This window comes from Octopus bimaculoides, chromosome 5 (assembly GCF_001194135.2).
Source record: "Octopus bimaculoides isolate UCB-OBI-ISO-001 chromosome 5, ASM119413v2, whole genome shotgun sequence".
Lineage (NCBI taxonomy): Eukaryota > Metazoa > Mollusca > Cephalopoda > Octopoda > Octopodidae > Octopus > Octopus bimaculoides.
Genome location: NC_068985.1, coordinates 7,646,715 through 7,660,558, shown reverse-complemented (window position 1 = coordinate 7,660,558; position 13,844 = coordinate 7,646,715). Strand labels below are relative to the sequence as shown.

The window sequence follows — 13,844 nt, the reverse complement described above, 5'->3', positions numbered from 1 at the left end:
ATATATATATATATAATATATATGTATATATATATGTGATGGTAATGATTAAAGAATCTCTTTTCCTTTTGATCTCATCCCCTATCTTTCTCTCTCTTCTAATTCTCCTCCAATGCTGTTGTTGTTCCACTCATCACCCTTTCCTCGCCTTCAACTTCCAGCAACATTGTTGTCAGGGGGCGACCAACTGGCAGCCTGTTTTGACACGTGTTAACACCTCCTTTGCGAGCTTTTAAAATCTTATTTTGAGTTGTCCTTTTTTTTCTTCTTTTATTGCTGGCAATGATTAATAGGTTTTCTATCATATAGATTGTGTTACTGATACCCTCTAAACACCTTTTTTTACTCTTCATAGTGCTTCGTCTCTGTTGGTTTTACATTAAAAACTGCGATAGAATTCACACTGCTCTGTTCCATTAAGTTCATCTATTCAGAATGGTTCTTTTCAGCTCAGTTCACTGGTTGAATTTGGTGTATTTCGTTTGCTCAATATATTTGTTTTTCAGTGTTATACTCTTCTTGAGGGGACAGATGACCGAGTCAACAGGGTACTGGACACCCAGCTAAGAATGGGGTTAGTTGAAAGCAAGATCAGCATTTCTTCTTGTTACTGACGTTACATTTAGCCTATGGATAACCCATTTAACTCTCTAACGGTCCAGTTCAGAATTCTCCAAATAAGTACTGCATGGCAGCTACAATTCTTTAAGAAAGCAACGACAAAACTATAAATTTGACTGATGCTTTCCTTGTTTGATTGCAACGTATTGGTTGCAACACCACTTGAAGGGAAAATCACTGACCCATTCCTTATTCAAGATTATATTAACGCACCACCCTACAGCTCGCAGTTAGATACCTCAACGTTGCTAAAATGCTAAATCACATTATTAACTAAGGATCGATCTTACTGAGCACATCTTTAACGTGGCAAAAACTGAATGAGAAAGACTGGCTTTTTGAGGCTAGGAAACATATCTTTCACCATCTACAAATTCCTGTACAAGAATCAATTAAGATTCCCAATGAAGTATTGCTTTCACACATAGAAGGACAGTGTTACTGCTAAACTCACAGTCATCCTAGAGAGCACACAAGAAGGGCTACTCGACTTGAAGTAACTCACCAATGCACTCAACCGTAACTACAGTGGTCACTGTTCATCAAAACTGGCTGGATTTGTGCTGCTCTTATTCAATCACTTCTCAGCAACTTGTCTCTTCTTCTCTTACTATCCATAAGGTGATCTTCCTATCCTCTACACTAAACATTATTCCCATTCCTTCCTCCTCCGAATGGTAGCTCTCTGGAATCCCCTTCTTGGTTTTTCTTGCAGTCGTCGACTTGCAATCACTCGGAGGAATATTAAGCAAGTCGATCTAACTAATGCAGTTCAGACAAGAACTGTTTCTTCTCAGTTTGTTTCAGATAAGATATATATGAAGCTGAATGAGTCAACAAAAGCGCTTGTATGTGGTCAGTCGAACTGCAGGAAATAGCACTCAGTTCTCGCTCACATCACACACATCACACACCACCATCATAAAAAGAGAAACGACACATTAGAAATCGTTGTTCCAGATACAATATTTGCCGAAATAAAGAATTAGATGATCATCGCTTGATTGCCTGTCATCATAAGTCTGCTCAATTAAAGCTAACTTTGTGGCTAAACAGCAACTACATGAAGACGAAGTGTCCAATTTGTATCCCTCTTGTATTATGAAATACTGACCTGTTCAACGCAACCAATTCTGTCTTGTTTGTTTTGGTCTAAGATACTTGACACCGGCATCATTCGGCATTACTTAACGTTTCTATTCGTTTCTTTTCTTCTTCACGCTACATTATTTTAAGCACTCATTAAATCTACACATTTCGGGTTGTCCTACTTTGTTCGAATCTGTTCGGTTCTGTCCATTTCTGTCTTGGTTTTGCTTTGGTCCAGATTGTCCATCTCTTCTCGACTTTCTTCACTCCAATTCACATATGCAGTAACTTGCACATTCTTAAAACTTAGTGATAAAGGATCATATATGAATTTAATTATTACTTCAGATCTTGACACAAGGCCAGCAATTTCAGGGGAGGAGGTAAGTCGTTTACATCGATCCCAATGCTCAAATGGTATTTATTTCATCGACCTCGAAAGGATAAAAGGCAAAGTCGACTCGAAGCCATTTGAACTCAGAACGTAAAGAACCGGGAGAAAGGCCACCTAATCATTTTGTTTGACGCGGTAACCATCCTACCAGTTCGCCACCTTCTACGAATCTGATAATGAAAGTAATTTTATAATATTAAGGCAAAGTTTATAGTATCATGAACAATTCACTAAGTTATTTTCCCTTCCTTACAAAAAATATTCCAATATCACCAATAAATTCAAACATTTTCACTCTTATTCCAGGTAGTGGAATATTCAAATCTTTCACGAAGTATATCATTTACATCTGTGAATATTGCATTATTATTAAACCACTAACGAATGCCTTCTAACCAGGTCCATGTTGCCAGCCTCACTTGGTTCTTTTGTGTTGTGTGTCTGTCATTTATATTTTATTTCTATATTTATGAGCCAAGTGTATTATGAACACACTGACGTCCTAAAAAGGACAAGTTGTTCTCTTGTGACATACACACCAGCGACTAGCATATTTGCATTCGAATGTGCCAGAACGTATTAAGAGTAAACTTGCAACTCATCATTTAAGAACTCGCTGTACAGAGTGAAAATAACAATTATTTATTTATATATTTTTATAACTTGTCAATTGCAAATAGTTGATGCGTAATTCCTTGGCCTCTTTTTATGTTCGCAGATTATCGACATCAAATGCACTTCTATTATAACGTATCGTTTCTGGAACGTAAAGAAAATATCTTACAAGCGGAGTTCCATATATTTAAATTGCGACCCAAAACTGTTCAACCAAATATACTTAAATCTCATTTAGTTACGGTAAGTACTTCTTTGTCATCAGCGTAGGTGCATTTATGTGTTAATATGTATGTATGCGTATGTGTAAATATGTATTATGAATGCATGTATGCATGCATGCATGTATATGCGTTCCGCCAGGTTAGCTCTAGTGGAAGGCATTATTTGAAGTTAATGAAGGCAGATTGTTAGGGTTGATGGCCTTGTTAGTTTGAAGCAACCAGATGTACATTCTTAATTGATGTGTAGTATGATTAGAAAATTAAGATCAGAAAAATATGATGTGATAAAAGTTATAATTAAGTCTTTAAGAGAAATATGTATTGCCTGGAGCAATGAAATAAAAGATGGTGTAAAAAGCTTTTGTAAAATAGTCATTCATGAATGAGTAATGAATATATCTATAAATTAAGATGAAAAATAGAAAAATCGGAAAAGTGAAAGTTCATAGTAATTCTTCATAGATAGATAGATATCCTGAAATTTTAAGTGATATTATTATGAATAATGTTATTTTAATTAATCCAAGAAATCTGGAAAACAATTCTAAGCTTGTTTTGTCTTATTCTAACGTTTTCGACGAAGTATAAACCTGAATGTACTTAGCGAAATAATGAGGTAAAAATCATAAAATAAATGTTCGAGATTATAAATTTGTTTACGAAGGAAATAGAATTAATTAGATAATTAAAGCCACCATTCACATGAAAAATGATGGATAAGTTACTGCTGACATATTTCATTCATAAAACATTAATAAGCTAACTGGAAATAAATATGTGAGGGACAAAACGGTAGCATGTTATTAATATTATTTTCATTATTCGAACAAATCCGGGGGACCATTCTGGACAGGTTCTAAAAAACATAATACTTCGTGGAAGAATTATTTTACTTTCTTATGTACTATTATGTTCTGTGAGTCCTTTAGCCGCTTGGTACATAATGAGTAGGCGGTGACTAGATGGTTTTATTTTCAGGTCTTGTATTTTGGAGCAAATCCATCTCGTGAAGTAAAGTCCCGAAGCGCACCGAAGTGACAGGGCATCACGGAAAGCACTATAAAAGTGTAAGCTAAAGAAACGCTCATATGTTGTACAATGCCTTCGCTAACTGCAATGGTAAAACCATGCCTTCACAAAATGCCTCAGTATAGGTATGTAGAGGCGACTATTTGAGAGTTAAGACGACCATCTCACAGGTATGTGAACGAATGTTCTATTGACTTCTTCAAAGGGGTCCTTTGAATATATAATGATTTCTACAACAAAAGCTACTAAGCTACCACTATCTTAGAAGAGATAGGAGCAATCGATTAAACCAGTCTTGGTACTTTAGTCGTACTTATTTTATCTACCCCTGATTGCTGAAAACAAACTCGACCTCACCGAAATTTGAACAGAAAACAGAGTAACGCAAATAAATATCGTAAGACACTTCTATTCTACTCTCTCAGTGGTTTCCAGTCTGAGGTCCACAAACCTCTGGCGGGTCCAGCAAGGTAGTACAGAAGAATATGTTCAGCACTTAAAAAAAACTGTAGTATAAACTGCATAAGTATTTAGTTGCATATGCTTATTCAGTTATATATATATTTCAACATAAAATTAGGAAAACGAGTTAAATCAATAAAATCGGTTTATTGCAGTAGGTTTTTCGGAAGCCCGCAGTCCGTGAAAAAATTCGTTTGAATGAAAAGGGGTCAGTGGTATCGAAATGGTTATGTACCACCAGACTCTTCTTCTTTTTGCCAATCCACCGCCATTTCTGCACATACAGCATATTTGATTATGAGATATCACGGTTTCATCAGAGAAAAAAAAAGACTTTCCATTTCGAGCTACTCACCCCGCCATTTCACGGAAGAGTAACTTTTGTATTTAAATCAGGGAAGAAGGCAGAACTTATGACTCTTTACAGGATCTTCAAGACTGGTGGGATGGAGGAAGGTATCCTCAAACCTGAAGCCTGACCAGAATGCTTACAATACAATGGACTCCTCTAAAAGCACTCAAAATGCCAGGTGGTGGTGACAAACTGAGTGACAAGAAGGCTATAGAGGGATTTGAACTCAGAAAGCAAAGAGTTTGAACAAATAGGGGAGAGCGTCCAGGACAAGGTTCTTACAATTCTGCCAATAATGCATTGCAGTTTATTGGCAATTTTTATCGACTCTGAAGGAGATGAAAAGCAGGGCTAACCCCAGCAGATTTTGAACTCAGAGCTCAAGAGAACTGGAACAATGATCGCGAGGCATTGAGTCCGACTCTCAAACAACTTTGCCAAATCGTTGCTTTATATCTACCATTAAATTCATACCATAACTGTCCTACCAACTCTCGCGACTATCGCAATAACATGTTACTTCTTTTTCATAATGGCACAGAAATATAATTTATTGTCTTGTGATAGTTTTTTGTTGCTGTTGTTGTTACTTTCTTGTTGTTGTTGAAGTAAGCCGTACGTCTTCCATTGAATCGGGAATCAGTAAATAAACCATCATACAAATAAAACGTTTTTTACGAGCCACTGTCCAAATTAAATGAATAAACACAAAACCTAGATCTTTTAAGTCGAAACTCGATATTTTCTCACACTGCTCACTCCCTACTCTACAAGTCAATGATGGCTGCCTAATACAATTCAAATCTGTATTTGACATGTAAATCCTTGATTTAATGTCATTTTTTTCTTTTTGCTTCTCATGAAATGAAATAGTTCTTATTTGTTATCAATTTCTTACCATTTGAACGAAGAGCAAAATGTAAACACGTGTGTCACATACTCTAATGTGAACAATTTATATATTAAGCACTGAAGATATTTTGTATAAAGAACACCCAAACTCTAAGTCTGTCTCCCGAAATCATATTTTGTTTTTAATTCCTCTACTCTTTTTCCCAGTAATCTTAAAGTGAGGAGATCTATACAGACACCCCAACACAGAAAAATACATATATACGTCCATACATACATACTCTCCAACATATATACGTCCATACATACATACTCTCCAACATATATACATACACATCCCTTTTTCCATCTATCCACCCATCCATTCATGCATACATATTCACATACGCGCGCGCGCACACAATCACACACAGTATGTATGTGTGTATGAGTATTTAAATGTCAGAAAATACATACGTACCCTACAGAGTACATCATAATTAATCTTAGCGAGCTATTATCACCAAAAATTCTCGACAAATGAGGCATATCTGTGTAGTAGTTCTAACACATCGAGCAACCACTAAGAGATCCCTCATTGGCCTGTCTATGACAATATTGCATGTTCTTAAAAGAACAGAACTACGATCAAAGACGTTTATTTTTTTCCCTCAAACTCAATCAAGAACTTCAAGTAAACTTCTATTCTAAAATAGCAAGTTAAGAGACCACGGGAATCGTGTACAGAGCTGTTTGTTGTTGCTAAACATGAGATCAGCTCTGCTTCAGCATTCAGCAGATCTTTGATCAAAGGTGTTCCAGCTTCAACTACACCATCTTATTAACCACTTTATCGTATATATTCTTTTGCTTGCCTCAGTATCTAGAGAGGATTTGGCTATTTTCTCTACAGAGGCTCTCTCATTGGCTGGTATCTGAAGAGCTGTCTAGTTAGTATCTGTGGACATTTCATTTGAACTAGTGATGTCTACTGCAAGCGGTTTTATTTATAAAGCTTGCCTAGTCATACATAATAACATACAAACATACACGCGCGGGCACGCACGCATAAATACACACACGCACAAAAATATTTATATTAGCCTCTCTCTCTCTCTCTGTATATCTATCTATATACATCTCTCTCTCTCTCTCTCTTTCTCTCTCTCTGTATATCTATCTATATACATCTCTCTCTCTCTCTCTCTTTCTCTCTCTCTGTATATATATGTGAGTGAAACTGGGTAGACGGAAACTGTACAGAAACCCATTCTAACTGAATAGTAACTATACGTCAAAGGCTGCAGTCCTGTCATACATACTTTGTCGCGGTGATTCTATCTGAGTAAAAGGATACACGTGCCAGCGCGAGACTCAGCCATTTAAACGTTGATTCATGAACAGGCTATATGGTTGGTCGAACGACGGAGATCCATCGCCACCGTTTCACATACATTCATGCACACAACTGCACGTGCGCGCGCGAGCACACACACACACACACACACACACACACACACTAAAGGTGTGTGTGTCTGTGTGTGCTTGTAATCATATATATGGGCGTTTGATTGTCATCAAGAAACGCCTACTTCATCTAAACTTGACGGGTCTCGCCTCAATAGTTTAGGCTTTTAGGTATGATTCATTTCTTTTATTATTATTATTATTATTATTATTATTATTATCATTTGTTGTTGTTGCTTTTCCTTATTTTTTCTCTTTTTTTCTTTTACCATTTCCCACTACACACACACACACACACACTCACCTATGTATGTATGCAGGGAGAGAAAAGAGAGGTATATGTATGTGTGTGCGTGTGTGTGCGTGTGTGTGCGTGCGTGCGTGCGTGTGTGTGTGTGTATGTGCGTGTGTGTGTGTGTGCGTGCGTGCGTGTGGGTGTGCGTGTTTAGTTCCTTTTACATATGAAATAGGCTATGTTTAAACTACAAGATACATATATGATATGTGTGTTGTCTATGTTTTGTGTGCGCTTGTGTATTTGAGTATGGGTGCGTGTGCGTGAATGGTTGGTTGGCTACTTGGTAGTAATTTGTTTTTCCTGCTCTGTACTTAAAGTTTGGCTTGATAACTGAGTAGCGGGTAAAGAGATAGATACTCACTGGATTAATTCAGTGGCTCAAAGTTCAAATGACTATTTTCTAGCTCTTTACGTTCTGAGTTCAAATCACGCTGAGGTTCACCAAACATTTATCCTTTCAGGGTCAATAAATAAAGTACGGGTTAATGACGGGATCGATGGTTTAGACTAGAAACCCTCTCACAAAATAGCCAACCTTGTGTCTAAGTCAAAAATAATGGTTCTATGGTAAGAAGTTTGCTTCCCAGTCATTTGGCTCTGGGGTCAGTCCAGCTTTGTGGCACTTTGCACAAGTGTCTTCTACTATAGCCTCGGGTCAACCCAAGCCTTGTGTGTAGATTTGGTAGAGGGAAAAAAAAAAGAAACCCGTCGTTTATAAACATATATATATGTGCATGTGTGTCTCCCCCAACTGCTTGACAACCGGTGTTGGTGTGTTTACATCTCCCTAACATAGCATTTCGGAATAAGAAATCGATAGAACAAATATCAGACTTGGAAAAAAAAAAAGCAATGAAATCAATTCATTCGACTAGAAATTTTTCAAGATGGTGCCCCAGCATGGTCGTAGTCTAATGACTGAAAGAAGTAAAAGATTTGTTTATTTTTGTCATTTTTAACTATAAGTTGTATATTAGAACATATGCCTTTATGTGGATATGCGTATATTTGTATCTAGGCGTGACTGTGTGGCATAGGCGCGGGCGTGGCCGTGTGGTCAGAAGCTTGCGGCGAACTGGTAGAGTCGTGAGCAAGCCGGGCGAAATGCTTTGCGGTATTCCGTCTGTCTTTATGTTCTGTGTTCAAATTCCGCCGAGGTCGACTAAGCCTTTCATCTTCCGGGGTCGATTAAATAAGTACCAGTTACGCACTGGGGTCGATGTAATCGACTTAATTCCTTTGTCTGTCCTTGTTTGTCCCCTCTATGTTTAGCCCCCTTGTGGGCAATAAAGAAATAAGAAGCTTGCTTCCCAACCACATGTTTCCGGGTTCAGTCCTACTGCGTAGAGTCTTGGGCAAGTGTCTACTTGTGAGTGGGTTCGGTAGACGGAAACTGAAAGAAGCCCGTCGTATATGTATGTATATATGAATATACCTGTGTGTGTCTATGTTTCCATCCCCCACCACCATCCCCATCACCGCCTGACAACCGGTGTAGGTGTGATTACGCCTCCGCAACATAGCGGTTCGGCAAAAGAGATCGATAGAATAAGTACTAGGCTTTAAAAAATGTTCTGAGGTCGATTTGTTCAAGTAAAATCCTTCAAGGCGATGCTCCAGTATGGCCACAGTCAAATGAATGAAACAAGTAAAAGAATAAAAGAATCTATGTACTTATGTATAAATGTATGTGTTTGCGTGTGTGCATATCTATGCGTGTATTTATATATGCGTGTAAATATATATGTACATATATGTTTGCTAGTATATATTATTCTCGTTTTATTTTTTAAAATTTCTGACCAATAGAAAAAGAGCCTGTCCCCCACATATGAAGAAGGCCCTTTCCATTGGTTGTGTGAATACATTTTCCTTATCTTCTTTCTTTCTATTCTTTTTTTAATTGTTCACATTTTTATCGTGTTTAGAAATCAATGTCGGGAATCATATTTGACATTTTGTCATATCTAAGAGAAAAGAGAAAAATTGTTATCAATCTCGCCTAGTTAATTATCTCAAAGAAACCTGTTAGTCATTGGTTTCATACCAGTAGCCACAAAGTGTATCTAAGTACATTGCGATTTTTTTATAAATACAATCTAAGGCCACAGAAGGCGGCAAGCTTGCAGAATCATTATCACATCGAGTGGTGTCTCTTCCAGTTCCTTACGTCCTCAGTTCAAATTCCGCTGAAATCGGCTTTGTCTTTCATCCTTTCTGGGTCGATAAAATAACTAGCAGTCAAGTACTAGGGTTGATATAATCGACTTGCTCCCTCCCTCAAACTTCAGACCTTGTGCCTATTGTAGAAAGAAAATTAAATTAAGGCCACAGAAAATCTGTACTAATGCGTTTTGCAAAACTTATTATTTAATTATTATTATGAGATTTAGTTATGCGGAGCATTAACCGAAGTTGTTAGAGCGTTGAGTACAATGCCCTGTGGTATTCTCTCCGGCTTTCCTTGTTCTGCGATGGAATCCTGCTGGAACTTTCTCTTCCATCCTTTCAAAAGCGGCAGCCGGTAGAATCGTTAGCAGGTCGGGCAAAAGGTTTATTGGCATTTCGTCCGTCTTTATGGTCTGAGTTGAAACTCCGCAGAAGTCGGTTTTGCTTTTCATTTTTTCAGGGTTGATAAAATAAGTTCTATAGTCGTAGGTGGTCACGTTTGGAAATCCAGCCAGAAAGTGTAAAGACGGTTGCTTCTGATAGGATCCTATGGAGGAAGTGCCTGAGGGTTCTACCCACCACGACCCTCTCAGGAATACTGGGCGGAAAAGATGGATGAATGGATGGAACAAATGAATCTTTTATCTTTTATCTTTTACTTGTTTCAGTCAATTAGACTGCAGCCATGCTGGGACACCATCTCGAAGAATGTTTAGTCGAATGAATCGACCCCAGTACTTATTTTCTTTTTGTTTCTTTTAATTAGTTTTGTTTCAGCAAAGCAATAATCAAAGTTATTTCAATCACAAAACTCATTTTTTTTTCAAAGTGTAACTAGGACTACATTACCTAACGGGTTGTTTCTTTTCTTAAAATGTCAGGGTGGGATTTAAAGGAGATTTGGCTACAATTTTTAGCAGGAAAATGACCATATACAGGCTCCTTTAGGTGTATGTATGTGTGTGTGTGTGTGTGTGTGGATGATTTTCTTCTGTTCAACATCTATAATGAGAAATATCTGCAACGAGGAAATTAGTAGGACATTAAACAAACACCATTGTTGTATGTTGTGAATGGGACGTTCCGGTATTAACGAGTAAAATAGCTTCAACAAAATTCAAGAAAATATTCGACTCAGTTTCTATTTCTGGATTACAACTTCTAGTATTCCAATATTGTTATAACTTCGAGACTGGGGCAAATTATTTGCGTATGCAACGTCGTAGATTACATTCTCTGTCAGATTAAATATCACAGATGTAAATCGATGAAGATAATTTTCCGTAACTTTTTTTTTTTGCCGTAAACAACAAGCTTTGTACCTATAAAAACAATAATAATGCTGCTGAAGTCCTTGAGAAAGGATTCGATGTCACAACTCTTCATTCTTATTCCCTTAAAAGCATCATATTTCACTCATTCATTTTTATGTCAGTAGCAAACATATCGTTTTGCTACTTAATTCGAATAAACGAGGTGGTTTTGTGAGATTAATGTCTCTTTTTATTGCGTTATAGAAGAGGACCCACCGCAGAGAATTATCAACAAACTGAACATACATCAAAATAGAAGGCTAACTTTTTTCAAGAAATGTTGAATAATCATATCACTGTAGTCTCTAGCATTAATTTAATCGAACCCAGAAGGATAAATGGAAATAAGATTTCATAGTCTCAGCAAAGCTTCTATCAAATTCCACGAACCCAGGTTCCCGTCTCCTCACCCGATGTGCACATTTGCTCCCAGCCGAAATTTCTAAACAACTTTTCATTGGTCTCCCCCTCTTGAGAACTCTAGCGAAAGCAAAGCTGTTGTATATGAAATTAGAAAACCTTTCGGTGATAAGAGCTTTCTGGTGAAATCGCTTGCTTAGAGTCAACGTCTATCTCACAGTTCAACTGAAAAATTTCTATCAACACTCACTGTCGAAACGCGTGTCATATTTTACTAGCTTTGTTGAATTCTAAAGTCTTATAATGCAGCGGCGCCAACCTTTTTTTGTACCACAGACCGGTTTTATGGTAGACAATTTTTCTATCGACCAAGGGATGCGTAACAAAACACAATCAAGTGCACAGTATATAATATATTATTACGTATGTAATACATATATATTACATATATAATGCATATACAATAAAATACACAAACACTCTAGACTGCGATAAAATAGAAATGAAATGTTAAAATCTATTCGTTCTGTGCGGCTCAGTAACAGATAATTCACGGCTCCATGCAGATTCGCGGCCCAGTGGCTGAAATCCCTCGCTGTGCGAGCCAGTATGTGCTCACTCTTGAACATATACTGGCTATCGTTTCCAACAATACATCCTTTCCACACAGTATTGGCTTCACTCTTTTTCGACCATCCATACGCATTCCAAACCCTTTCCAAACGACATCGATGAGACCATTCAACAACGGAACGCGATAACCTTCTCTCTTTCAACAGCACAAACACACAACCACTACGTCTATGTGGAAATAATGGCGTAGAAATAAAAAGTAAATGTAACATACATACGCTCACACTGGAACAAACAGAAACATGTGTGTTTGTACGTATGTATGTATGTATGTATGTATGTATGTATGTATGTATGTATCTATGTGTGTGTGTGTGTGTGTTTTACTGGCTTCAGCTAGAGGCTGAGGCCATGCTGGGGCACTGTCTTTCAGTGTGACTGGGTTTCTTTTATGTGTAGTTTCTGATGAAGTAGCGAGTTGGACAGAGGTGCTCGTCCCTATGCCTCCTGCCGCGATGTGGGTTCATCTGGTATCTTAGACATTAATACAATTTGATTTATACATTTCTCTCCCGTTTTTTTATTTTGTTCTATTTCATGGTTGCATGGTTGTCTACGTATGTGTTACTCTTTGTAGAAACTAACAAATTCTTCTTCTTCTTCTTCTTCTTCTTCTTCTTCTTCTTCTTCTCCTTCTTCTTCTTCTCTTCCTCCTCCTTCTTCTCCTCCCCTCCTCTTCCTTCTTTTCTTCAAACATATCTATGTGCTAAAATAGCAATATTTACACAATCTCAAGCATTGTACCTTTAGTAGAAAGGATTATTATTATTATTATTATTATTATTATTAATCAGTAGTTTTATTTTTATCACGTGCTTTCACTGCACCACCGAGCGCAGCTCTGTATGCCTTGGGTATGCGCTGTGGTTTGCTGTGATGCTCTTATGGTTACTGCATTGAAAGTGTTTTGCGTAGGATGTGTGCAGTACCCAGTGGTGCAATTTTCTGGATGTTATATATATCTGTTAGTACTGGTGTTTTTGTTATGTATTTGTGTGAATATTATGCTTTTGTTATGTATTTGTCTGAATATTTTTATTATTATTATTATTATTATTATTATTATTATTATTATTGCAGATTCAAATTTATCAAGTTTTGTCTCTAAAGAATATTGATGCTCCTTCTAGCCTCAAGTTGATCGATGTTCGTCGCCTGAGTGCATACAGTCACGGTTGGGTAACTTTCACAGTGATGAGTGCCCTGCTCTCCTGGATGAACAACACCTCGCCCAATTATGGTAAGTTTTTTCTGCTATTGTTGGCCACCGCTGATGATGAAAGACTATTTAAGGAGGTCTCACTTAATGTATTGCTGCTCTGCAGGTAGCAAAATAGTTTGACAAATAGAGGCAGTACAGAGAGGGGAGAGTAGAAGGAAAATTATAGGGATTATAAAATAATACGGAAAGTTAGGAGAGATGGAAAATGAAATTACGTGCGTGCGGGCGGGAATTGTAGATTTGTACGTATATAATTCTGTGTGCATATGTGTATGCTTATATACATATGTATGTACATTTTTATGTACAGATATATACATGCGTACACACATACATATGCATAGATACACCCATACACATACACACATATAAATTTGTAATATTATTAGAGGATACACGAAGCACCAGCTTGCTCAAAAGTAGAAGTAAAACCCCCCTACTTAACCACCAATTTCACTGATAATATACAACGGACTAACAGAAATCAAGCAAACGAATAGTATTTAACATACTATCTCAGCTAAGAAGCCGTAGAATGAGGTAAACGATGTATAGCTGTTTAATGCTAATATCGCTTGCTGCCGCTAATGTTATTGTTGTTGTTTTTATTATGAATTATTTAGATTTGCTGCTGATAATAATAATAATAATAATAATAATAATAATAATAATAATAATAATAATAATGATGATGATGATGATGATGATGATGATGATGATGATGATGATGATGATGATCACATCTTTACGAGACACACACACACA

At 37.1% G+C, this 13,844-nt stretch overlaps 1 protein-coding gene across 1 annotated transcript in view; it reads left to right on the top strand.

Moving 5' to 3' along the window:
• Positions 1–13,844, top strand: part of LOC106868706 (bone morphogenetic protein 7) — a 155,193-nt gene that overhangs the window by 137,458 nt on the left and 3,891 nt on the right. The window contains exons 2-3 of the mRNA XM_014914093.2: positions 2,823–2,962; positions 12,938–13,097. Of these exons, the coding sequence (XP_014769579.1) occupies positions 2,823–2,962; positions 12,938–13,097 (300 nt within the window). The remainder of the gene's footprint in view (positions 1–2,822; positions 2,963–12,937; positions 13,098–13,844) is intronic.